This window comes from Falco naumanni, chromosome 6, assembly GCF_017639655.2.
Source record: "Falco naumanni isolate bFalNau1 chromosome 6, bFalNau1.pat, whole genome shotgun sequence".
In the NCBI taxonomy this organism is placed as follows: domain Eukaryota; kingdom Metazoa; phylum Chordata; class Aves; order Falconiformes; family Falconidae; genus Falco; species Falco naumanni.
The window spans coordinates 11,366,379-11,392,968 of record NC_054059.1 but is presented as its reverse complement, the minus strand read 5'-3'; the positions used below and the strand labels follow the sequence as shown (position 1 = coordinate 11,392,968).

General features: G+C 40.5%; 1 protein-coding gene across 3 annotated transcripts; it reads right to left on the bottom strand.

Annotated features, from left to right (window-relative positions):
• Nucleotides 1-704: 704 nt before the first annotated feature.
• SLC17A5 (solute carrier family 17 member 5) lies at nucleotides 705-25,020 on the bottom strand. 3 transcript variants are annotated; one of them, XM_040598756.1, is made up of 11 exons: nucleotides 24,796-25,020; nucleotides 21,234-21,430; nucleotides 19,144-19,377; nucleotides 18,533-18,620; nucleotides 15,701-15,787; nucleotides 14,356-14,474; nucleotides 13,326-13,484; nucleotides 10,767-10,899; nucleotides 8,948-9,095; nucleotides 3,969-4,059; nucleotides 705-2,408 (listed from the first exon to the last, which is right to left on the bottom strand). In XM_040598756.1, exons 1-11 carry the CDS (start codon nucleotides 24,854-24,856, stop codon nucleotides 2,271-2,273), a joined length of 1,455 nt encoding a protein of 484 aa, XP_040454690.1. In that variant the 5' UTR covers nucleotides 24,857-25,020; the 3' UTR covers nucleotides 705-2,270. The 3 variants fall into 3 exon arrangements, with proteins under 3 accessions (XP_040454690.1, XP_040454691.1, XP_040454692.1); XM_040598757.1 differs by lacking the exon at nucleotides 24,796-25,020 and adding an exon at nucleotides 23,753-24,377; XM_040598758.1 differs by lacking the exon at nucleotides 24,796-25,020 and adding an exon at nucleotides 23,595-23,613.
• Nucleotides 25,021-26,590: the final 1,570 nt, after the last annotated feature.

The window sequence follows — 26,590 nt, the reverse complement described above, 5'->3', positions numbered from 1 at the left end:
TCTAGAAATAATATAAGGATTTATAGCATTTTTTCCCTCCTTCAAGATCACTTAAAAGTTACACAGTATACAAAGTAAGTATTAATGGTGCATTAGACGAGGAGAAAATAAGATCTAGTATGCTAGTAAAAAGTTTCTGGACTGCTCAGTTGCTGGTATGCCTAAAATGGATTGAGTTTTAAGGGAATCCAGTTCAGGCTCATTTCAGCGATACAGAGAATGTCTACATTCACTTTTACTGCATCTACTCCCTTAAGTATGTATTTTTAAATTTTGTTATTCTGAACTGAATTGTTTTCAAGGAAAAATACTAAAAGCATGGGAAGCTGGAGCTTCTAACTTCAGAAGAAGAGAAACTGCAACCCTGTCTGTATGTTGCCCTGCTTATGATCTCTAGAAAAGCAAAGGCATAAATTAATCTATATTAAGAAACATTTTTTTTAAACTTTTCCCCCGCCTTTTTAAATAAGGCTCCTGAAAGAGTACACATTTCTATAAACACAAAGCAAAATTATTCCTTTTAATACAGTGTCAGGTGGAAGACAGTACTCACCTGTAAAACTAGACAGGAAACTTCTGAAGCAGGTGATTTTTCAGGAAAATAACAAACATCCCTTAATACAGTCACCAATCTTGTTCAGCATACTTTGAGAACGGTGTTCTAACTTCAGGGAGATAGTAATTTTCAACAACAGATGCACATGTAACTATTCATTCCATTTATTGTGGAAACACTGAAGACACAATATAGCTTTAACATACTCCCACTGAACAACTACTAATTTAATCTGAAATTCACACTGTTTATTGTGGAAATGCTGCTGCAGACACAAACTCAGATTTAAACACAGTTCCACCATCAGAGAACATGACACTTCAAGGAAGGTCAAAACAAACTGGCCCTTAAAGATAAAAAGAACAGGCAGATGCCATTTCCTAGAAATGAAAGCAGGTAGGGCTCCACTGGAGCAACTTTAGTACTGGGCTTTTCTTTTGGATTGGTGGTAAATGAAAAACCCAGAGCCCAGTGATTTTTCTTCTTTTCTAATTGCTCCAACCCAGGAATCTTTGGCACAGGATTTTTTTTTTGCTTTGTGGCTACAAGATCATTCAGTCATTTGTTCTTAACAAGGCCGCCGCTTTCACAGACTTCATTTAATGCTACCATGTGGCATTTAACTGCATGTTGTGCAAAGGATGCTCTTGAGTGTGAAATTCTACGTTGACAGGAAACTAATAGCATCAGGTTATTGCACTAGTTCTTTTTTACTCTACTTTTATCTAACAAATAAGGCTGTTGGAGAAGAGTACTGATTTTCATCATTATTCCCTACACTGGCCTTATTTTATGGCATTTACCTTGACAAGCTGACAAATATATCTACATGCAAGAGGAAATAATTCCACTGCATTGATTTAAAGAGAGAAAAAATGAACTACCAAACGGAAAGTTATTTTAAAGTAAGCATGCAGATATTCTATTTCTAGTTCACTCTTGCACGCTGCCTAGATTTAAACCACAGAGTTGCACCGCTTCTGCTTTGCACAGATGAATAAAAATAAGGCCTATTTAAAAAACCTGCACCTCAGAGAGCAGTAACACATGGGTTATTCTGTCAGTCGTAACAGTACCTTTTACTTCCTCATCACTCTGTATCAATTGTGAAGCTGTATTCATGAAACAGGGAATGTATATGTATCAAAAACTTGTGTGTAAAATAGATTAAAATTATGTTTGCATTTCTTCGACATCAATTAAAACACTGACAAAATAAAAGCGTTATAAAAGACTGTAGAAAACTAGAGCTCTTCTAGACTTTTGAACAGCAAAAACCCTATCTCATCACGGAAATCAAAACATTTTTTGGGTACAATCCTTTGCATGCTATTCCTCCTTACAGTGCTACATAATCACTTTGCTTTTTCCTCTCATTTCAGTATCAAACATCTGCCTACACATTAATTCCGAAAATATTAATTAAAAACTGGAAAGAATTGGAACCTAGCACACCAATTTAAAAAGTTGTCTCTGATCATATATTTGATATCAAGTCTTAGCATGAAACTATTATGTTTAATTCAAGTAGTTTCTTGTTAGGAAATAGCACACATAGGCTGTCAAATGATTTTCAGTACCAAAGATATACAGATAAAATAGTTTAACTGAGAAGCTCTGAAGACTCCTAGGCATCAGTCGGGAAGGCACTTTTCCGGTCACGTAATTCTAGCGCATTGGGATTCAGCACAGCTTTGGTATTTCAACATCTCCTTCAATTTCTAGGCAAGTGATATCCACTGACTGCCCAGTCCTGAACTTCTCCACTTGCAAATAATGTAAAGAAAATTGCTCCAAACAGATTAATAGAAGCAGCAATATAGAAAACCGTCTGCCATTCTTCCACAGTATTCTGTTGGGGGGTGGGGGGGGAAGGAAAAAGAAAAAAAAATGCAGTCAATGTGCAGCTCCACACTCAAGAAAAACTAATTTTAAAACCAATGCTACATGCCTTGCCTATTTAAATGTAAATTCTATTCAGTATGATTTCATAGCAACATAAAAGCATTATAAACTTAACAGATCAAATCATCAGTATAGTCAACCTCAGTTTAATAATACAGTTTACACAGATCGTCTAACACAGCTCTGACAGGATTATCTGGATCAGTTTATCATCTGAGATGCAGAACCTTCACATCAAAATTCACATTTGCACAAATGCTACACAAACTCAGAGAATCTTATTGTAAGGGGAAACACTACCTTGCTTTCAAGTCAGGTGACCCAGTAGCAGAAGTGCTCTACACTATATAGTTTGCTGTTTTTAACGACTACTGGGTGGATAGGCCAGAATCATAAGGTTTTTAGCCCAAACAAGGTAGCTATCTTTACTCAGATTTCAAGAGGAATCCTCTACACTCTGGTGTTTAACAAAGGCCTTAAGACATGGGTAGCAAAGAGCTGTGGCTTGTTTGGTTTTGGGGTTTCTTTTCTTTTTAAGTAAAGAATTAATATCTGTAGAAGTCTTAAACATTTTTTTTTATTATTTTTTTTTTAGTTCCAGGTGACTGTTGTAACAAACCCGTAAACAATCTTACTACAAAACAAGATTAATACCAGGACATTGCATTAGTGTGGGGAAAAAAAACCCAAACAAGAAAAAAATCCCACTTGTTAAGATGGCTGGAAGAATTAATGTTTGAACTCATGTATAAATGAACATTTTAATATTATTTTTAAGGAAATCACTGGAATGATCACCAACTCCAAAATTTTAATTGTATCAATAAACTTATTCCTCCCATCTTCCTTTCTTAAAGGATTTTAGAATAAGACATACAGTTGATTTAACAAAAAAATAAATCAATCAAACAACTCTGCTCCCTTTTTCTGCCCCAGCCTTTAACTAAACCATCTTGGAAGTAAAATCTAACACTGTTAAAGTTAGGTGTCTTGTGAAACTAACACATCTTAGAATGTACGCACATTACAGGATTAGGACAAAGGGATGCATTATAAAACCCACACATTTGAATCTAGCTTCTCATTCATCTGACAAATGTTGACCTTACAACTCAACACGTGTGACAGCTTGATTTAAAAAAAAGCAAGTAAGAACTTGTCTTAATTTGCTGAAACAATACCACAACTGTCTTACCTAGTTGGCATTTTTACAGAGTTTTACTGTGAAAAAAACTTTAATTTTATTCCTACAGAATATAAGGGATGAGTCATTAATATTTTTAAGTCCTACATAGGTCTTGGATTTTACCTTTAAGTAATGAGGTATCTTTTACCTGATCAGAATCAGAAGAACAAAGGCAAGGAATTAAGTCATTCACAGCAACGGAACAGTACAACTTACATGTATAACCCAGATTTCATTTAATGGCTGCAGACTTAAGACAACAGAACTTTCATTCAATGAAGATAAAAACATAACAACTGAAAAAATAGTAAGCAGACTTACATTGTGAGTGAGGTTCTTGGCAATAACTGGCCCCACCATTCCTGGGATAGTAGCAAAAGAATTTGTGATCCCCAGGAGAATTCCAGCATACCTGTAAGAGAAATGGTTAACACTGCTTATTAACTTATCCTGCTTATCAGTCATGGAAACAATTTTGTCACGTAGGCCTCATCTTTATTACACAAACAAATTAAAACACAAATATTCTAGTGGGAATGGCTTGCTTTTATTCTAATAAGAACTCACTGACAACTTGGTATGTACATTTTTAGGGACATGGTTTAGTGGTGGGCTTCACAGTGTTAGGTTAACAGTTGAACTTGACCTTAAAGGTCCTTCCCAACTTAAATGATTCTATATGTCCCTCTTTTCCAGAGGCTAGTGACAGAATTTAAGTTAAATTACTCACGTCTTTGCTCAGGATCCATAATCCAAACTCACGTACCCTTTGCTAAGCCACAACCAAACTGGAATGGATCCATTGGAGAAGTTAGAAAACAAACATTACATGCCTTGGAAGGTGAAAGATAAGGAGCATGACAGAATGCTGGTCAGCAACAGTAAGAGTTGGTTCAGGTATCATTACTAAAAAGTGTCTGCCAAGAAGGCAGTATCACCAGTGCAGATGGGTATCCCTGCTTACACTACAGACCGTGTGCTCCAAAGACCTGAGTTCAGAGCGCTGCAGCAATCCTTCCCTTCAGCGTTCTATGGGTCAAGGCCAATGGGAAATGGGTCTGAATTAACCAGTTTTGCTGGTTGCCGTTCCTGCAGCTCCATTCTGAGGCTTCCTGCTCCATGAATGTGTTGCTATCACACACACGTGCATGCATATGCACCAGCAGCAGTAAGAACTTGATGGGTAAAGATAGTAACTTGCTTAATATCTGAGTCTCAGCACCTCATCTCTAAGCAATTAAAGATCTCTCTCACAGGAGTGTTGCAATACCAAAAGATGATGTTTGAAACTGTACCACAAGTGCAGACTTGTGAGAGAGACTGAAGAGAAATAAGAGCTAGACATTCTACAGCAGACCTTGACCTTCCAAACACCAGAGTACAGATCCCTGCGGTTCTGATTTTCAAGGTGGATTTGCTGGCTGAAGAATCATATGAAATACTAATAGTTGCAGTTTACCACAGGAGAAAGAAATTATTGCCCAGTGACCATTCTAGGCTGCTTAGCAGAGTGAAATTGTGTCTTCACCAATTTTAACACAACAGAAACATAATTCTCTCCAAAGAGAGATGCAGAGCTTTGACATTTTTGTTTACCGAAACAAAAAAAAAAAATCAACCATACAGAATTGTTATAAAAGGTTGTAATATGTGTATCCAGTCCAACAATATTGGAGAAACAGGTGGTTTTTCCTGAGAAAGAGAATCAGTTATCTAGCCTAACAGTTGTTTTCTTGAGAGTCAACGCTACGTACCAGTTTAAAGCACAGCACTGTATTTTAGACTGAGCTCCAATGCCTTAATGACAGCGATCTTTATTTCTTACAAATGTAGCATGCAGTCCTCTTACCTTGGAAAGTGTTTAAGAATTAATAAGCCTTTATGAAGCTGAATGTGAAAGCCTAGAAGCTTCCCTTAGGAAAAAAAAGCACATACTTAAAGGCTTTAAATGGAGTTTTTCTGTAAAACCAAATGAATTTTGTCTTGAACATGTTTAAGCATTACAATACTGCTAACACTCACTTTCAAAAGTAAACATGGTTTGTTTCCCTGGCCGCCAAAGATCTTTGGCAACCAATTGCTGGCTAAATGCATCTGGTTATGCTCAGTGTTCCTGACATAGGTTACATTCTTGATAATGCTTACTGTTTGATGCAGATAACTGCTATGCCACTCCCTTAGCACAACGGAGAGTCCCATATGAAATGGGAAAGCAAAAAATGACATGTCTGTAGAGCAAGACCAACAGTGAGCTGTTGGTCTGGTTCTTATGGCATAGTGGGGATAACCAAATACAAGTCGACTTGCAAAGCAGTTTAGTAGTAAAATCATGATTAAAAAAACCCAGCTATGCGAAGTGCTTAGTGTATAACAGAGCCATGGGAATACTATGAGGGCTCGTGCTAACAGCATTACTAAAAATCATAACCACGGCAATGTATTGATGTATGTATTGGTGAACGTCTGCCTTCATTTCATCCAACAAAGCTCAGAGAGCTGCAAAAAGTTAAGTGTGTGTGTACTTAAGTTATCTTTTCCCTCTCATCTTAGAAAGATACTTTCTTCAAATACAAAAATATAAAAACATCTATGACCTTTGTTACAAGGACATGCCCTTTTCCTTCCATCTTCATTTGGACAGATTTACTCTGAATTAAAGCACACATGTGCTGAATAGAGAACCATCAATTTCAATAAAACAGCATCCAGCCTGACCATGTTGCCATCCAGCAAAGTCTTCCTGCGTATGCAGCCATTCACCTATAGAGGTGATGCCTGGCCAAAGTCCCTCAACTATCAGCAAGGCACCAGTATACTCCTCCCTTCAGCTTATCTGAGAGGAAAGAAGGGCTAGAGGAGCTTGTCTTGTTTAAATGCAAAGGGAATAAAAGCAGGACTTTGTCAAGGGTAGGAAGATAGAGTGGGATTTGGTCAGAGGGATCAGCAGCAGTTCATGTGATGAATCTAATTATGCCTGCTGACATGCATCATTTTTTTCTTGTGGCTTTTTTCAACAACTTAAAATACTTTGTATACCATTATATACAACATCACCCTTGAAATAAGTGCAAAGTGAAGTATCAGTCAAATTATAAAATACATACAACATCCTAGTTCTAGAAACCTCAGCTGTCACCTGCACACATCCTTGTGCATATGCCTCACACAGGCACACACTACAGTTGCATGATTTCCTTTCTCCTCTGACTGCTCTGTTGCACTTAGTGGACAGCATGAATTGTATTCACTTAATGAGCACCATTTAATATTTTTGTTTCACTTCACTTGCTCAATGCATGGACCCAAACCTTGCTTTCTGCATACTATTCAGCTGTTGCAAGTAGAATTTTAATCATCCCAAATGCTTTTCAGTAGAACTTTTCACAATATTACGTTATTTTCCCAACACTCTTGAGAGGGGGTGACAATGTGAAACCCATCCTATGGACAGGAAATGAAAACATAGGCCAAGAATGATGTGGCTACTGGATGCTTGATTTGAGATCCTTAGGGTCTCATTTTAAAAGTATTTAACAGCATTGTTCATATATCCAAAGCATAGCTCCGCTGACTTCTGTCTGCACTCTGAGTAACTCTGAGTAATTTTTGCCAACCAGAACTGAATAGTTTGAAGATGGATACAAAAACAAGCAATAAATAACCTAGGCCTCAGTTAATCTCACTGGATCCAACATCAGCTTCTCAGCAGAGATGTTTAAATTTGGACTCCAGCTGCTGCAGACTCCCTTTACACATTATGTAGTCTGAGCCAGTCTCAAGAAGTTCCCACCACTCTTCATAACTAAAGACGAGTCCAGATTCCTAAAGCCAGAGGGTACGAACATGGTCCTCACAAGAATCTGACTTAACACGTGCAAACTCTGTGAGAGTTACCCAAATTCTACTATTAAGTAACTTACAGTAGTAATGCCTTTTGACATTAATGCTTATGCTTTGTGTTTCTAAACAGAGACATAAAATAAATTGACTACAAGTTGGAGTTATGTTCTACATTTTTAGGAAATTAACTGTTGCAGTTCTGCAAAGTGAAGCTGGAAACAGAAGTTGTATAATGGCCCCATAATACCCCAGATGCACTGCTTTAACTACATCTTATAAATTTGTGATTTTACCTGATTTAAAACAAGGCACAGCACAGAAACTATTCTTCTTACTTTCATGTTCAATTCATAGTACAAGCTGTTAATAGCTGTCCACTGACACCTTCCCTCTTGCTTGGTACCTCATCTCATCTGCCAAGACTGATTGCGCTCCCACTATTTCATATTCATCTGTCAAATCAAAACTTGTATGTCGTGGTGGACATGACCACCACCCTCCCAACTGCCAAAGGTTGGGTGCCATCTTCAATGTGGACCTGAGGTTTCCCAGAAGTTGTCCAGATTTAAAGATTTGTTTTCTAGGTAACATTTCTATGAAATGGGTCCCGTCCCCCCCCCACTCTTTACTTACACTTAAACTCTTTTCATTTTACACATTAGTAGAGAAACACTCCCCTCTTTGGTCATAAAGTCATTTGACCCTGCTCATATCTAAGTGATACCACAAACGGGTAAATGAACGACAAAGTAAAGTACTTGACTTTTACCAGTGCAAAGAATGCTCGTGTGGACTTCCAAAAAAAAAAATACATGCACATCCATGCTTTTTAGGAAACTGAAGGATCTGTCAGATCGTGACTTTGTAACACAGTGGAGAAATTACAGCCTCAAATCTAATTTTCCTTTCTTAAAAGTTATTCATTTAAGAGCAATTGTACGTATCTGATATGTCACCTGCTGATAATGGGTCACCTACTCATGAGAAGATGTTGATACTGATTCATAGAATGTTTTTCAAATACAAATAATTTGCCTGTATCACAGTGCTTAAATATGGTAATTCATGCTAAATTTTGATAGCTCTGATGGTAAAGCTTAAAAGAGTGAAATATTTAATTGTATCGTGCTGTTCCAAAAACAGTGTCCTATTAAGATCCTGAATCAAATAAGACAAAAATCTAGTAAATATAATTACAGGAATTATATCACTTATTACCGCAGGATCAAAAATGGAATTGTTCTAAACTGTTGTTCCTATCATATCCTCTACCATACTTCCACTTTTTGCAAATACAATGATTAATACTGTAAACCTGAGTCACTGTCAGTGTTTACATTCCAGGTCTGTACAGCACATGGTTTCATAGTTAAGTCTCCCAGGCACCCCCAGCAACACATTTATGACCACTGAATTTTTTTTGTATCACATGCACTAACAATAGCTTCAGCAATACTTACGAAGGTGCTATGTCCAGGTGGTTGATGCTGTAGCCAGATGTACAAAATCCTCCTAGTGTTGTTGATATGGTTACGAATGCAACAGCCAGTGCATAGTTGCAGCCTATGAATCCAGCTGCTACTAAGAACACCGCAGGTCCAATCATTCCTTTAAGACAGAAATCTTACAGTCAATGGACTTTTAATATGAGAGACATTAAAAGCCTCTATGCTGTGCATACATTTTCTATATAACTTCCACTACCACCTAGTGTACAGATCCAGCACTGCACTACCTGCGTTACAGTGGGCATCAAGTAGGGAAGAGCAGATGGGTCGCAAACCTGTTGCTGCCTCAGGAAACGGTAGCCAGAGCAAGAAAATCCCACCCTAGCTCCAAAGAACAAACTTCAGCTAGATAAAAATTCAACAAAAATGAACAGATACTGAAAGTGACCTAACAAATAAAACTAATTTGTTGTTATAAAAATAACAGAAGCCTCACAGACATTGGTTGGTGAACAGTGCACTGCAAAGAAATGATCCCCATTTAACTCCCCAGGCTTCAGGAACAAACACTGACTTCTACAGACCATAAATCTTCCAGCTTTATTTTATTAATATAAAGACATACATACATATATATGTATGCATATTTCTCCTGTAGGCAGCTTCTAGAATGAGTTGTACTTCACACTTACAAGATCTGAACACCTGGTATATCTGTACTGGAGCCTCCTGTGCAATCTGGAGAACCAAGGCTAGCTTTAAAGATGCTATGTCAGGTACTGGAAACAGCTTAGCAGCCATCATGAGCTAGTGCATGCTGCTTCCTGTCCGCAGTCAACTTTGGGACCCATTTCCCAGTACCAGAGCTGATTTACACGACCCCATCATGATCTCTGTAAACAGCAACAAGTACATGTTTTGGTTGCTGAAGCCAACCTAACAGTCCCGCTTTTCCTAACACAAGAGCATGTTTCCCCCTCAGTTGTGCATACTTGGGTGTGAGGCCCTGCAGTAAACAGGATCACCAAAATGGCATATGCTTAAAAAAAAAAAAAAAATATGCTTGAGAGTTTGTTATAGGAACTGCTTTAAAGAAAACAATTAAATCAGCAGAATTAAGAAGGAGCTAGGATGGGCACACAGCAAGCAGGCTGCAACTTATGTGAATCCTGTGCCTAATCTTCCCTCTGATCCCTTCTTTCCACTGTCCCCTCTTTTAATCGGCAATCAACGTCTGCCTAAATACAATCTTTTACCCGTCTTCATTAAAAACCCAATCTTGTTGATCTCTTGGTGATTTTGGATCATCTCTCCTCCCAATTAGTCAAGACTATTTTGGATTCTATTTGATCTTCCTACCCTGGTAGCAACTGTAAATTTTGCAAGTATATTCCTATTCAGTTACTTAAGTCTTAAATAAACAAAATATTGAACAAAACAGGGCAGAGAATAGGCTCACGCAGAACAATACTCCATCTCAGTTTGAGAAAGTAATTCACAAGGTATCATACTGTCAAGCAATCATCACCGCTTTAATGGTGATTCTGCCTGACCATTTATTTAATCAGTTTGATCGTAAGAATGATGTATCTTGACCTAAACAAAGCTTCTGGAAATCTCTTATCATTCTCTTAACCAATAGGTCTAGTTTTTAATTGAAAAAGATAGGATTTACTCTTGACAAATTAATGTACAAATAAAGCTGCTCCTCTCAAGCCATGCACAATCCTGCCTAGTCTCACAGCAGAATTTCACACTACTCTCCCAAACCCTTCATTTTTCCAGACTGATACGGTGGTATGTTCCAAACAGAGATGATACTTGCACCTACCTATTAGGGTAAAACATTTGCGAACACAAACAGTGGACAAGTTCTGTTTTTCCCGTAAATAATCAGCAATTTGCCCAGACAGAATTATACATAACCAGCAGCCAAAATAAGGTAGGGCAGACAAAAACCCATTCTGTTAAGGAGATAAAAAAAGACAGTTAAAACAATGAAATGACAATTCAATATGCTGAAAAATCACTTGTCCTGGGGCATTAACAGAGACTGAACCAGAGGTGTCAAAACCACCCACCCACATAACTATTGTTGGCGTTACCATAAGAGAGAAATAGCAGAGCATTTTGAAGTTAACAATGTGTAAATTCTCCATTGCATGACTTAATCCATAACTACTAATGCAGCGAGACCAAAAACTCAAAGATTGAAATCAGCAATTGAGTTCAAGAAAAACAAAACTATACATAAAGGTATCTTGGGGACCTGATCACACAAGTTTCCAGAAACACCAATTTCAAGTAGGACAGGCTATTGAGTGAGTTACTTTAGCAAGTAGAAGCTGTAAATATTATTCAGAATTTTGAAAGTTATATGGAATCTCAGGGGGTTGTACTGCTACAATTCTTCCATGTTACATTATCCTCAACCTATCTGCTGCACCATCTGACGCTGGCTGTAATCACAGACAAGAGTCAGAAGTAGGTATTTCATGAGAACGAGGCTGGACATTCCACGATCCCAAAGTAAAGCTATCATTCAGGACTTGACATTACTTACAGTGGAGTCACCTGTTAACTCCCACTACTTTAAACAAGAGCTGTTTAGAGCCTTCTGCCCGATTCTGCATGGTTTTTCTGATGAGGGAAAAAAAGTGGTTCTACTAAACCGCATAAATTTCCAGCCCTTCCATACAATTGTGGAAATTATTGATAACAGAGCTATAATTTGACCTAATCTCCGATTAAAAAGAGGTATGTGGATAGCTATTGGATAGAAATACTCTTAACATCTATATACTGTTATAAAATGTGTATTTGTCAAAGCAGAAGTGAAAGCTCTCCTACGAAATTTATTTTTAAATGAGATGAGAAACACATTCCCACGTGAAATCCACTATCAGAACTCAAACATGCTGCCTGTTAGATTCCAATGCTCATCTTTCAAAAGCAGTAAGTAAAATTTTGAAAAAGAGAATAAGGTCTCAGTAATAAAAAACCCCTAACTTCTTTTGAAGCACTGTTCAAAGACACAGCATTATTTTTAACCTATCCCATTATTATAGGATGGAAACTGGTGCACTACACAGTAGCAACTGTATAATATTTCAACAGTAATGCAATTTCCATCTAAACAGCTGGCAACAAAGTTAGTCCAACAACATTATGCAAGTGAATTTAAGTCACTCCAAAAAGAAGAAACATTACCCAGAGACACAGGAAACCACTTCAGAGCAGAACCTATTAGCATTTAATGCAGTGGCATTTTGTAAAACACCTGCAATTGAGGGCTGTGGTAGCAAATGACTTTCATAGATGATTATGCAGGTATTCCCTCAAGAGGTATAATAAGGAACCCAACCAGCAACTTCAGGGTTTTTTTTTTTCCCAGCCATTTTGCAGCTTGCACTACTGCAACATTCTCTTCTAACATGGAGACTCCCCATCTTTTTCTCTCAAGATTGCTGGCTTCATCTCTTTCTTGGATGGTGCGCATCTTCAGTTTGCTCTAAACTAGTCTCATGTATTAAAACAGGAAAAGACTATGCTAAACTTCTTGAAATTTCTGAGCACGTTTTTACTTAAGCTTAGTTTACCTGGAGACGCTGGTACAGCTATCAAAAACCTTCTAAATAAAGAAAGACCAGTACAGTAAATTAATTGCTATAAATAAGAATGTTCCACGTGCCCTGCCCTCATAATTTTTTCCTGATGAGTAATTTTCATTTTTAAAAATTTTCTTGAAGAGCACTGTATCTGACCTTAATGGCTTTGTTTCATCCTATCTACCCTGCTCATTGAGGGAAGGAAAGAAAATTACGATTTGGAAAGGTATGCAATCAGGCTGAAGCTTCCCACCCTGGCCCTCCCTTCCCCACCCCCCCCACCCCCCCGCCTTAAATTACTTTAAAAAATGCCATTTGTTCAATTATTAATTATTTCCTTAGCTTTATTTTTCTGTTTTAACTGGAAAAGTTTTCCTTTATGAGTGAACAAAGAAATAAAGATAAGATTTCAGAAGCCATAAAACACGTATAAAATCTGAAGCAATCATACAAACCATAAACCAGAGAAAAATATTTTTATAGTTATTGTTTTAAATCAGAGCAGGTAAAAATGAGTAATATGCATCTTCAGCCACAAAAATGAGCTTGAAAGCTAGCATTAAGCTAAATGTCAAGTAAGTCCTGAAAAAAAAAGTGGAAATTACAAGGCAGGCAACATTTTTTATGCATCTGCTTAATTGTAAGGATTTATTTTACTATTTCCCAGCTATACATCTACATTCCAAGGTTCTTAAACTGGTTGCTCTATTCTAAACAGCAGAGAAGATCCCTGTTACTTAATTTCTTTAATTCAGAAGAAAGTGACTATATTTTTATCTTACCTCCTGTGCATCAAACCGCAGAATCTCCTTCATGTAGGTAGGCAAGAGTGTAAGAAGAGTATAGAAAGTCCAATTATAAGAGAAGTGTGCCACAACGATAGCCCAGAGTGGAAGGGACTCCAGTATAGGTCTCCAGGGAACAGATTTCAGTGTCGAAAGCTAGCAAGCAGAAGACAGAGAAAAATGGAAGAGAAAGTGTAATCAGGACATTGACATGAACATTTAGCAAATACAGTGTTTTGATCCTACCTAAATCTATGCTGATCATTCATTCTGAAGGGCACAAGGAGTCTGTCAATAGATGCAAGTCATCAGCAATGAATGAATTACTGTGTTCAGTTCTCACTGAAGATATACTAATGTACATTACTGTTCTGCTGTTTACTATTGCAAAGTAAACCAATTACTATTGTTTTGTAATCAGAATTTCAAAAAGTACGATTTCCCTTGTTGACATTTTTTGCCTCCTGCTTTTACTATAAATCATTAAATATTTAAAGTCACCTCTCACATGTTTATCTAAATGAATCTTTCCTACTCAATGCTAGATACTAACTTTGGTCTCTCAGCCAGCTTCACAGGCTGTAAATACATATTCCCAATCACAGGAACAAACTCTTATTCACACTTTAGGAACTGGCTCATCAGCATTTTCAAAATGTTTTTTCAGCAAAAAGTAATCTCCTCCTTACTCTAGAAGACACATTGAAAAGAAGTTGTAAAATGTAATATTGCGAAGTTTAAAGACATTATACAGGTCAGGATCTGGTTTAAAGAGAACTGATGGACTTGAGCTTTTTATTTAAAAAGCCCCACAACAAAGTCTGTGACAAAAGGCATTATTATAAATGCTTTGTTTGATTACTGATTGTTTCTCACTTATACAACTGCACTACATTTTTAATTTGTTTGACAAACATTGTCTCCATCTCAGATTAAGGATGGTTTTGTAGGCATCAACAGAGCATGATGCTAATGACAATATTTGTTTACATTCTCACTTAAGTATGATTATACCAAAGTGCTATACCTGATCTTTTAGAGAAGAGAGTATATATTCTCTTTCAGCACATGAAATGTTCCTGTGAGTTTCTGGTGTATCACTAATGAACCACATCCAGAAGAAGAACCATAATACACCAAGTGCACCTATTGTTAGGAGAAGATGGGTGAAAAGATAGAAATAAAAACATAAGCAGTTATGTCGAGTGAATGACACACTCTGATTACTTAGTTGCAAGTTTTTTTCCAAATACTCCAATATTATTTTAAATTAACATTATTTTTCTATCTACTTACAAACAGTAGTTCCCCAAAGTGTCTTAACAATACACATTTAGAAGTAATAAACAATGAAGAGGACTAAGCAGGAAAGTGGTTTTGGTTAGGTTTTTTTCCTTCCACTTGTGGAAGTGCCTCACACAACAAGAAAGTTGCATACACACACATATTGTATTTTTATCAGTCACATGAAACAGCCACAAAGGATATGGCTCACCCAGAGGAAATAAAAAATCACATTAGGTTTAAACACAAAAAATACTTGTGCACATACAGAGAATATCACTACGTAGAGCTTAACTGACATACCAATCCTCCTTTTCTTTAAGCCAATCCCAGAACTGTCACTTGAAAAAGGTAACTTATTTAATAGTCAGTCCAAATCGACTGTAGTTTTATATAACCACAGCATTGTAAACTTATTTACTTTTGTCCAGTTTTTTGTTTTGAATTTTTATTTATACAAAAATTGGAGGTGGTTTTATTGAGGAAAGTGTGACCCTTGTCTTTTATTCTGATTCTCCCTTCCCCATGCATTATAGGAAATGGCTCAGACATGTAAACAGACCTACAAAAACATCAGTTAGAACATGACACGCTGTTAGAAAATATTTTCTGTGTTTGAGCTTCTTCTAGAACATAACTCACAGCAAACATGCTATGCCTTGCATTTGGGGCATTCCTTCAGGGTTCCTGTGACTGTTAGAGAGATTTTCCACACAGTTCCCATTTAAAGCAGCAGTAACTTTTCACATGTTCTTTTATTCAGAGTAGAAGTGTGTTCCTGGGATTAAAGTTATTAACTCAATTTCACACTTCAAATAAGAAATTTCAGCCTGCTGTTTCCAAGTGGCAGGAGAGTTAAGAACATTTGACTTGTACCAGCCTTTGTCCAACTCAGGGACAGCTTTGCTCATTGGACTTACAGAGCCACACACAGGAATCTACCTAACTTTAAGTATCTCTAATTTCCCAGGAGGAATAAAACAGTAACATGTCAAACATGTTTTTAAAGTTTAAAATAAGTTTTATAATATATCATGCTTTTAAAAAAGAATATGGGCTGTACTTTCAATAACTGAAAAAACACTTACCAAATATGTAAAACACGTAAACCCAGTTCATATAGTAGCAAATTAAACCAGATAGTGGTAGAGAGACAACAGTTCCCAGCTGTGCACCTACCAGAAGAAAGCAAAACAAAGCAGAAAAAAAAAAAAAAAAAAGTAGTTTAAGGGGTCTATAGGAGATCTAAGTGGCATATCACTTATGTTATTTTTCTGTAATAAATCATGCAGAAAAGATTTATCACCCCAGTAGGGGGCTGCCATTTCACCTTAGAGAAACACAGACACAATAAGCTGCTTTGGCAGCTCCAAATAAACAGAGCCAACAAGCCCTAAGCATCCAAAATTGCAAGTAAAAAGCAATAAGAGACAGGCATTCTTGGCACATTTGTCTCCAATAAAGTGATGCCTCTAGTACATCCAAAACAATGCAAGTGAGTCAAATGGCATTGCTGCAAAACACAAGAGAGCTGATCACAGTATAATTGAGGACTTGGGGGAGGCTGGGGGATAATATTTTGTGTGATAATCTGTTTGCATTTCTATTAACTACTACCACCTCCACAGAAACAGGAATGCTAGAAACAAGAGCCAGAAGGCATCCATATAACCGGTAGGTTCAAATCCCATGGTCCCTGAATTCAACAGGGTGTAGGACCAGGCAAGGACAAAGGGCAAGATGAGTAGATTTCAGTTCAGATACAAGCCAAAAGCAGGAAAGAACTATTCCTATGAGTTTATAATTCAATATACATTTTGCAAAGGATGGCAGGTTCCTCCACTCCAAATTTAAACCAGAAACCCAAACCATGTTATTTACATACTTAGGAACTCTACTGGTGATACATAGCAGACCTTGCCTCTTATTTTTAGTTATATGACCAGTTCTCCAAACCTAATCTCAATTTAGAAAACATTAGATTATGTTGATACACTGGCTGCCTAGATTCCATCTTCATGGAAACAATGATTTTTATTTGAGGCAGAAAAATTCAACCACAAACAACAAAACCACATACATCATACAAAATATAAATCAAAACAACAACTACATATAATCTTGATCATATGTTCTTTTAGAAAATTAATATGATCATAATTAAATAAACCACAGATCACATGACTGCTAACCATGAAAACGTGGGGAAAAGGAAACACTGCAGAGTTTACACAAGATGCCTTATCCATCCATGACTGTTAACAATTGGCTGTTCAAGGCCCCAGACTCCTCTTGCTAGTACATTAGCATATAGTTTCACAAGATATAAAAGGCCAGTTTAAAAGCTCCCAATTGTTAAATGCAGTAGAAGCCATTCGCAGCTCTGTGCTCTCTGCTTGTGTGCTGGCTCTCAGACAGAGACATCATTTTAAAGCAGATTTAATTCATTAATAAGGCCAAAAACAAATACAAAAAAGAGAAAAAGTTTTCTGCTGCATTAGGTAGGTTAAAGTGGCTCATGGAAGGGTCTGATGAGTGCCTGAAATAGCACAAAAGAAGGAATGAGACACTTGGCTAGGAGGAAAATGAGGAAATGTGCAGAAGAAAGGGTCAAGGCTTCATTCCTGTTAGCACAAGTGAGTCACTAGACTGGTTTAGCTGCCTGAGAAACTAGCCACAACTTACATGATATAGCCCTGTCTTCTTGACGAAGCCCAGGCCGAATAGGAAAGCTGTAACAGAATTATACTAACAAGAGTGAGTGAAACAAACCATCACATCATTAAGTGATTGCAAAATTTGTCATCCTCAAAGAAATAACATCAATTTTGACTAGTAAATTTAGAAATCTACGCTTTTCATCTGCCCCACAATGTGACTGGCCAATAAATCCCTAGAACAGGCAAAGGTTCAGTGAAGATGGGCAAAAGCAATGTGTCGGTGAAGCTCAGGGAATAATGCAGGGTGTGACTGCCCACAGCTGTTTTGAAGAAAGCCGACTTTATCTCAACAGAGGGGACCAGAGGGTGGCCTTTGTTTTAGATAAACAGCTATGTCAGTTAAGTGAATCAGCTGGTGGTGTAAATGTTTCTCCCCAAGTTCATTCAAAGCGTGGCTGTTTCCCTGAGTTAGCCAGACCAGCATGACAGGAGCGAATACATGCATCAGCCCAACATCAAGTATGAAAACTAAACAACTAAGCAGAATTTCTAAGAGAACAACAGACTTGAGCTGCCTTCAACCCAAATGTGTATGGCAATTGTTGTATTTTGCCAAGCGTTAGCTTACATCTGTACTGTGCTTTCATATATTTTGTATCACACTGCTAAATCAAATCCTGTGTAACATCAAATATCTTCAAACAAGCAAATTTGATATCAAATACTACACCTTCCACGTGCAGAATATCTAAGAGAATCTGGTCAGAGAGTTTCGGACTCTGACAAGGAGCTCTTGCAACAAGACCTGGGACCTTGGACATTTTCTTCCTTGAGTTCTGGTCAGAGAGTTTCGGACTCTGACAAGGAGCTCTTGCAACAAGACCTGGGACCTTGGACATTTTCTTCCTTGAGTTCCTCCAAAAACACTTCACAAAACCCCAAACATTTCTATCCTGTGATTCTGCCTCCAGGTTTTTGTTCCTAATACTAAGTCTCCTTTACAGTATCTTCTCTTAATCAGCTTCACAGTAACTCTTTGCACCACTTTTTACCAAAGTTAGACTGAAGTTTATACTTAGCTGCAGATCTTTTTCTCAGGGTTATAAAAGCCATGAATAAATGAAGATAATGAATGCAAAGTAATATTTAATTCAATGTTATGCTTTCCACATTAAATGTAAATCCCTTTGATTTAAGTCAATCCTCCCTGTTACTGCAGTAAAAATGTATAATCCCATTATCAGCGTGGGAATTTCTCACCTGCATATGAAATACTAAGAAGCTTGCTGCGTTCCAGTGGAGGAGCCCAAGAAGACCACATTGAATGCATAGCTGGGAAGGTAACACCCTAGAAAACAACATTTAATTGAAATGCAACAATTTTACAACTCCTTTGGAGTTTGCATGTTTCGAAGCATATTTAATTAAAAAGCAGTAGTACAATCTGTTAGTTTCTTGTTTAGCAAGAAACCACTTTAAAAAAAAAGCGTGCAAGGTGTGAGAGTAAGGAGGCAGAATTAATTTCTCTTGCTTTTGATTCTGTATATACTGGAAAACCTGCAAGAATATAAACAATACTGTTCTGGGTTCCTGGTTTCTGAAAAATGAGAAAGGATAACTCTCATTTTGTCTCAAGTGTCATTACAAATAAAATCTTGTGTCCTTTGAAAAGCTTAGGCTAAAATACAGTGCAAACTTTTTAACTATTCAAAAAATTTAAAACTAAGCTACTTAAAAGCTACCAAAAAAAAAGCTTACTACAAAAGCCACAATACTACTCCAGCATACCAACACCTACAGGGTCTAATAACTACAATTTATTAATAAACTACTCAAATACATTTTCAAGTTACACAGAGAAAAAGGATTACCTCTCCCAGTCCTTCCAAGGCTCTGACAGCTATGAGGTAGCCAACTCCCAGATTTGCAGCTAAGGGAGTAAGCAGGGTGAATACAGATGTACCAAAGACGCCAAACCCCATCAATAGCTTCCCTCCAATTTTGCTTGCAAGATATCCTCCTGGAATCTGAGTAACAATATAGCCATAGAAAAAAGAACCAAGGATCCATCCCTGAGTATCAGCGTCCCAAGAATACTTTTCCCCCTAAAAAGAGAAAAAAAACCCCACAAAATGCAGTAAGTTCAAAATAGCAGTTTCTCTGACCATATATTACATAACTTTGAGCCATCATTTAGTCCTTTATACCTAAATTACAAATCCTTTGTGGCCTCCTCCTTAGGGTCTCCTATCTCTAAATATATCTGTACTGTGTTCAAAATTGTGTTTAAAGCAAATTCAGGTAGTTCACAGTCTGTCCAGACACATCTTGCTCTAGCCCAAGTATGAAAATCTTCACAGCCTGAAATGTAAGTGCTTGGGCAGTTACCCCTTTCTGAGTTCTAAGCAGCTTGGGTTAGGTGACACAGGTACAGATTACGTGGTCTGCATAAGCCTGAATCCCACTTCTGTATCACAGGGTGGACATTCTGTCATGCTTTAGAAAACGGCTCTTCCTGCAGGACATTTATGGACGGAAAAGCAAACAAGGAGATACAGATGCTTAAATATAATATAAAGAAAGCACAGCCAAGGACAGGACTCACTAGGTTAGGTAGAATAATGGAACAAACAACAGAGGGAAGATGAGTTTAGCAAAGTAATAAAAACAAAGGTTACTGAGATAAGGGGCCTGAAGCTATGAAGTCAGCCAGCATGAAGACATGAACTGTTGCCCAATAAAGTGATTCTTAAGTTTGGGATCACTTCCAAAAGCCCAATTTATGAGCATCTAAATAAGCAGTACACATTTCGCAGAAGTGATGAGACAAAATCTTCTTCCCATAAAGTTCACAATTATAATTTGCTCATAAATAATAAGTGACCTCTAAATCATAAAATCATAGAACGGTTTGGGTTGGAAGGCACCCTAAAGATCATCTAGTTCCACCCCTGCAGGGACACCTCCCACTGGACCAGGTTGCTCAAAGCCCCATCCAACCTGACCTTGAACACTCCCAGGGATGAGGCATCCAGAGCTTCCCTGGGCAACCTGCTCCAGTGCCTCACCACCCTCACAGTGAAGAACTTCTTCCCAATATCTAATCTAAATCTACCCTCTTTCAGTTTAAAGCTATTCCCCCTTGTCCTGTCACTACATGCCCTTGTAAAAAGCCCTTCTCCAGCTTCCTTGTAGGTCCCCTTGAGGTACTGGAAGGCTGCTACAAGGTCTCCCTTCTCTTCTCCAGGCTGAGCAATTCAACCTCCCTCAGCATGTCTTCACAGAAGAGGTGCTCCAGCCCTCTGGTCATCAAAACCAAGCAAACAAAATGAAGGGAGGAAGAATGCTCAGTAATAAACTTCAATTATAAGATGAGATCTATGCAAGTCCAAATTCACAAAGTTGATGATTTGGCTTTTTTAAAAGCAGTTCTGTTCAGTTAAGAAAAGTGATTTTAAGGATTACTGGAAAAGAAGTCAGAGACAAAGGATACGAAGACAAGAATCATGATCTGGAAAAGAGGAAAGAGATCAAAGAAGGGAGGAGAAAGATATTGCATGTTAATTTGTAATGAAACTTCACGCCATGGAGACTGTATGAAGAATAGGCAAATACAAACAGTGATGTGAGCTCTGACACAGATATAACGGTAACAGTTGATTGCTGACATATAAAACAGTGAGTGAGTCACAGTAGATCTACAAGGTCAGATTGGTCAATTGGTAAGGAATAGCACAGAAAGGATGTATGTAAAAAAAACCCTAACCCTGAGCACAGCACTTTTAAATTAGCTCGTCATTTAAGGCTATTATTTAGAATAGCTTTAAAAGAACCACTGACAAGACTATCTGGTAACAAACAGGCTGTTCTCTTGCCACCTAAGCATGAGTCATCAATCACAGACTTCTATTCAAAAGACTTTTACATGCCACATTACAGGACAATACGTTTCAGACCTCACCGTTGTGTTGCGAGGAACATTTATGGTGGAAGAATGCTCTGGACACACATTGGAAGTCGTATTCTTTGCTAAGGTTGTGTTAGGTTCTACCATATCCACCAGAGCAACGCTTAGGTTCACACGTAATGCATACAGGAGGAAGAACCCAAAAAAGGCCAGTAGTGCTAGATTGTAGCGAGCCGAGCAGCATGCAGGGACTGAAATGAAAGCAAATGAGAAATTTTTGTTTTAGCAGAACCTAACAAAATAGGAACTACTGATAAGTAGCTTTTACTAGTAATCTCAGAAATTTATGGGTAATAAAAAATATAGGCAAGAAACCAAGGTAAGTGTTCTAGTCTTCAGGGGTGTATTCTATAGGTGTAGAGGCTGGGGGCTGGAGCGTGGAAAGCCCACTTTTCTACTGACTTGCAAAACAAATCTAATTCCGGTTCAGACAACTGGTAGCTACCCACACAAGTGTAGGGACTGCAGTGGAAACATGGTGTATGGTCTGCAGAAATGATCTAGAAACATTGTTTCAAAAATTCCTCTCCAAAATACAGTAATATTTATTCAAAGTAGAACTTTGCACTAAAAAAAACCACAACCCTCTAAGATTAGCAGGAAGTGGTTCAAGAAAAAGAGAGACTTAAACCAGTGTTAAAAACAGTCATTGAGATTCCAGGCTGTTTTCTAGGACAAGTTTTCCTTCCCTAAGTTGGCTTATAAAGGAATATGCATTTGCTGACAGCTGCCAATCGGAGAAAACTAGCAGAAAGGGGAATGGCAAACACTGTGAAACAGCACCACTTTCCTGGTTGCGCAGTACACCCCGCTTCCAAGTCACCATACAGCAATGAAGTTGACAACGGAAAATGAGTCTGAGATTCAGCATAAAACCTGTGTTGTGGCATTCAGTTGATTCTGTCAGCGGTTTAAACCCAGGTATCAGACTTTGCACTGTAACACTGCTATTGATTCCCGTTTACAGTAGTACACAGCAGCATTTGGCAGAGATTGGTCATCAGTATCAGGAGATTCATATCAGAGTTGAGCTGTAACTTGGCCAGCATATCACCAGTGGCAATACATTTTGTATCTATACAACATAGAGTTCACAGCTCTGCAGACATTCTTTATGAGCTGGGAATGCCTGACCCTCCAAAGCGAACCATCAAACTGTTGAGAAACTGCTTGAACAATCTGCTGAATTTACAAATAGGGGGTGGAGTTTCTCCCCTTGTGAGGAAACTACAATGCTGACAGAAAATTTTATAACTTGGACGTCTGGAACTCTGGGAGGGTTGAGGATCAGCACCTTCAGATATTACATCCGTCTACAGTGATCTCATCTTTCTCTGACTGTTCACAATTCAAACGTGAACAAGTACACCTATGAACAACATGATTCATTGGAGCTTCCTCTGCCGCTGCAGTACGTCTCTTGACTTGATTCTCTATCTGCACTAAGAATCAAAAAGCACGCCCTGTGGACAAGCTATCTAAAGACTTTCCCCTTCCCAGTAGCTTCCTTGAAACAAGGAATGAACCTATGTGATTGTGTGTTTTTCAGTGGGGGCACCAACAGAGCCTTTCTGCAAGACTGTATTTTCCATGAAAGTTGTAGAACTTCCCCATTTTTGATTTCTCTAACCCTGACCAACTTTATGTGAAGTTCACAGCGGCTGCACAAGTTGTTAAAATGACAGAGATGCTGGTTTTGCTATGTTCATTTAGTAAAGAGTAATAAGTAAGGCTACCGTACAAAAACGCAAAATGTCTTCCAGACCTGTGGTAATTGCAGCTTGCCTCAGCAGCATTTGAAAAAGGCATATCTGATTTTTAAATAACATGAAGGAGAGCAGCCAAGATTTTATTGCTTACTTTAAAAACAATAGGCACCAAGTACAGGAAGCATTTACTGCACAAAAACTAGTCAAGCAGCTTCTTTGTCCTTATTGTTGTTTAAAAAGCAATTTGCCTTAAGTAGAAAATGTATAGTGACATAATTTATAACAATGAATAGAATTACAGGTAAAGCTATTTAACCTTTCCACTGCCTGTATTTGCTGGGGTTAAACAATAATAACAGAAGGCTGCATATCACACTGATGATGCAACCCCTCCTTGGAAATGCAGATTAACTGGAACATGCATTACTTCTCTGGAAGTCTCTTAGTGGTATACACCTTGTCTGGAAAGCAAGCTCCACAAAACAGTGTGAGAACTTAAGATCACTAATGTTGGGATTTTTTTAAACTGTAAATAGTTTATCGTAAAAAAAATAATAGTCTAACAAATACATAGATCTGCAAGTCTGAAACAAATGGCTGCTGACTTACTGCTTCCCTCTCTTTCCACCAAGTGTGTTTGCAATACCTGAGAATATTAGATCAGGTTAACAGAACAGAAGATTCGAGAAGATTCCAGATGCATTTCAGACACCCATCTCTTCAGGGGATTGCTATAAGCAAAGAGACACAGACATTCACCCCCCTAAAGTTTAAGACGGCTAACCATAATGTTCCAGGTCTTACCTTGACTGGTAGTCTTGGGTCCTACCTCCATAGTTAATTCTGATTTCAGGGGCATGTTTTATAAAAAACGTAGCCCTAGTTGAACAAGATTCTTCAGCTGCAGTTAAAAAAAAAACAGGTCTGTGCTGCAAGCTGCATGGCAGTTAAAGGAAATTGCTCTTCTGCTGTATTTTTCCTTGTGGGTGAGGCGAACCACCTCAAGTGAAGCACGGTGCATTGTGCAAACTTAAAAATGTATTGCTTTAGTAACTGACCTGAATGCAAATTTCCCTCTTTCTGGCACTTTTCAGTTACTTTCTTAGCAGCCCCTCTTGCTGCAGTTGTACATTTCTCAAGTAGGTTAGAGTATTTGTGCATGGCATACTGAAGAAATATAAAAACACACTGTGCTCTTGACAGTTTGCACATTCTGGGAAACAAAGCAGCACAGGCACCTCCCTAAACATGTGAGCTGTGCTGTAAGCCCTGACCCCATAACGACCCTCATCTCCTATCACTATCTTCGTGCCTTCTCCCACCTTCCTTCCTCTCCATATTCCCAAAGCAAGCAATTAGTCCTACTCAAGTTCTGTCTGAAAATGAAATACTGCCATAACCTCGGCAGACCCGCACAGTCACTCACCGCTAGGCGGGCGTTTAGGCTGGCACTACCCCCTCGCCCTCACGGCAGGGCCGCGGAGCCGAGGGCAGGCACTGCGCCCCTGCCTCCCGCCGCGCCCCGAACGTCACAGGCGCCTCAGAGCGCGGGGCGAATCTCCCGGGCCCGCGGGAGCCGGGCGGCCGCCACGCTGACTGGGGCGCCGCGACCACCTGCGAGCCCCGGGCCCAGGCCCCGGCCCCCACAGGGACGCGCTCGGCCCGCGCCCCGCAGCTGCGCGGCGCCATGGCAACGCGACGCCGCCACACCCGGGCCGCGGCACCGCCAGGGAGGCGGTGCCGGGCTCCGCGGCCTCGGGCGGTGCCGGTCCGCAGCGAGCAGGGAGCTCGGCCCGGCGCGGTGTGCCAGGGCGGCTGCCCTCGGTGCCGCCTCCCGCTTCTCTCACCCGTGCCGGGCTGAGACTCCTTCAGCAGCGGGGTGCGGTCCTCTCCCTCCTCGGTCTCCATCTCGCTGCCACACGGACCGCGCAGCGCGCCCAGGGCCAGACCGCCAGCCGCCACCGCTGAGAGGACGGCACTGCGGCTGCCCGCGCCGCAGCCCGCCCGCCCCGCGCTGCTCTGCGGTGCTGTGCCCCGCCGGTGCCGGCCAGCGGCAGCTGCAGCCCCTGGCGGTCATGTGATGAGCACTGACGGGCGGAAACGGCTTCAGCCGCAGCGCGGCACCGCTCCCGGCCCGCCCTCGGCGGCCATCTTTGGTGAGGGCAGGGGCCGCGCCACCCGGCCATCTGCAGGGCGCGGGCGGCCGCTCCCGCTCCCCCTCCCACGGGGCGGGGCCCCCCTCCCACGGGGCTGGGCGGGGCGGGGCGGGGCGGGCCTCACAGACTGACAGGCTGACTGACTGACTGGCTGACTGACTGGCTGGCTGACTGACTGGCTGGCTGGCTGACTGACTGGCTGGCTAGCTGACTGACTGGCTGGCTAGCTGACTGACTGGCTGGCTGGCTGGCTGACTGACTAGCTGACTGACTGGCTGACTGGCTGGCTGGCTGGCTGACTAGCTGACTGGCTGACTAGCTGACTGACTGGCTAGCTGACTGGCTGGCTGGCTGGCTGGCTGACTGACTAGCTGACTGACTAGCTGACTGACTGGCTGACTGGCTGGCTGGCTGGCTGGCTGACTGACTAGCTGACTGACTAGCTGACTGACTGGCTAGCTGACTGGCTGGCTGGCTGGCTGGCTGGCGGGCGGGTGGGGAATAGCGGACGCGCTGACCGGCGGCCGGGCTGCGGGTGTCGCTGTGCGGTCTGTCTCGACTGTTGGGCAAAGTTCCTCATTCCGAGGACCACCGAGGCGCATGGCGGCTGCCCTCCGCCTGGCCGTGGCGGGGGCTGGCGGCCGTGAGCTGTTTCGAGCCTTGCCCCGACAGGAGCGGGTCGCGCCACGGGCAGCGCGGGGGCTCGGCTCCGCGCTGAGGGCTGCGGGCGGCGGCCGCGGGGCCGCACCGGACGCGGCTGCGCTGGGGAAGGCGAGGGGCCCCGCGGAGCGGCTCAGCTGCGGCAGCCGTGTCCGGAGCGGGGAAGCTCGCAGCGCGGGTGCGGGTTTTCTCTGTAACCGCTGCAGTGCCCCGTTATGTCAATAAATTGCAGTTCCCGTATCACATTCTGTGGCGCGTGGCCTTGAAATGCACCTAAACAAAGGAATAAGCATCATCGAATATGTAATAGAGCTTTTCTGCTCCGAGTCGGTGGCTTTCAACCTCAGTCGGAGCTAACGGCAGGACAGAGAGCTCTTCTAAGCGTTACAGGCCTGACAGGAGTCTCCCGCCGCGGGTCTGCGCCCTTGCCAGGGCCCAGTGCTGAGTCAGTGTGGCCTTTCTGCCGGCCAGCTGCCCAAGGCCTGGGCTTTGCTAGGTGCCTGTGCCATCACACGGGTCTGCAAACTGCCTGGAAAAGTCTGTGTACCGGAAAATGGAAGATTGTAAATGATTCCTGTCAGCATATTCAACCATTTTGTTTCACACGGGGTAGATACACTGAGTTTGCAAGCAGCAACAGAATGACTGTGGCTGTGTGCCGGTCCTGCAGCATTACATCTATGTGAACATGTGAAGCAAACCAGGACCTCTGTTCTGATTCTGAAATTGAGCCTAAGAGTGTCTTCTGTGAGTCAAACTTACCTGGAAGTCACTCTTACAGCCAAAACTACAGAAGGAAAACCGATTGCTGTTTTCTGACAAGGAA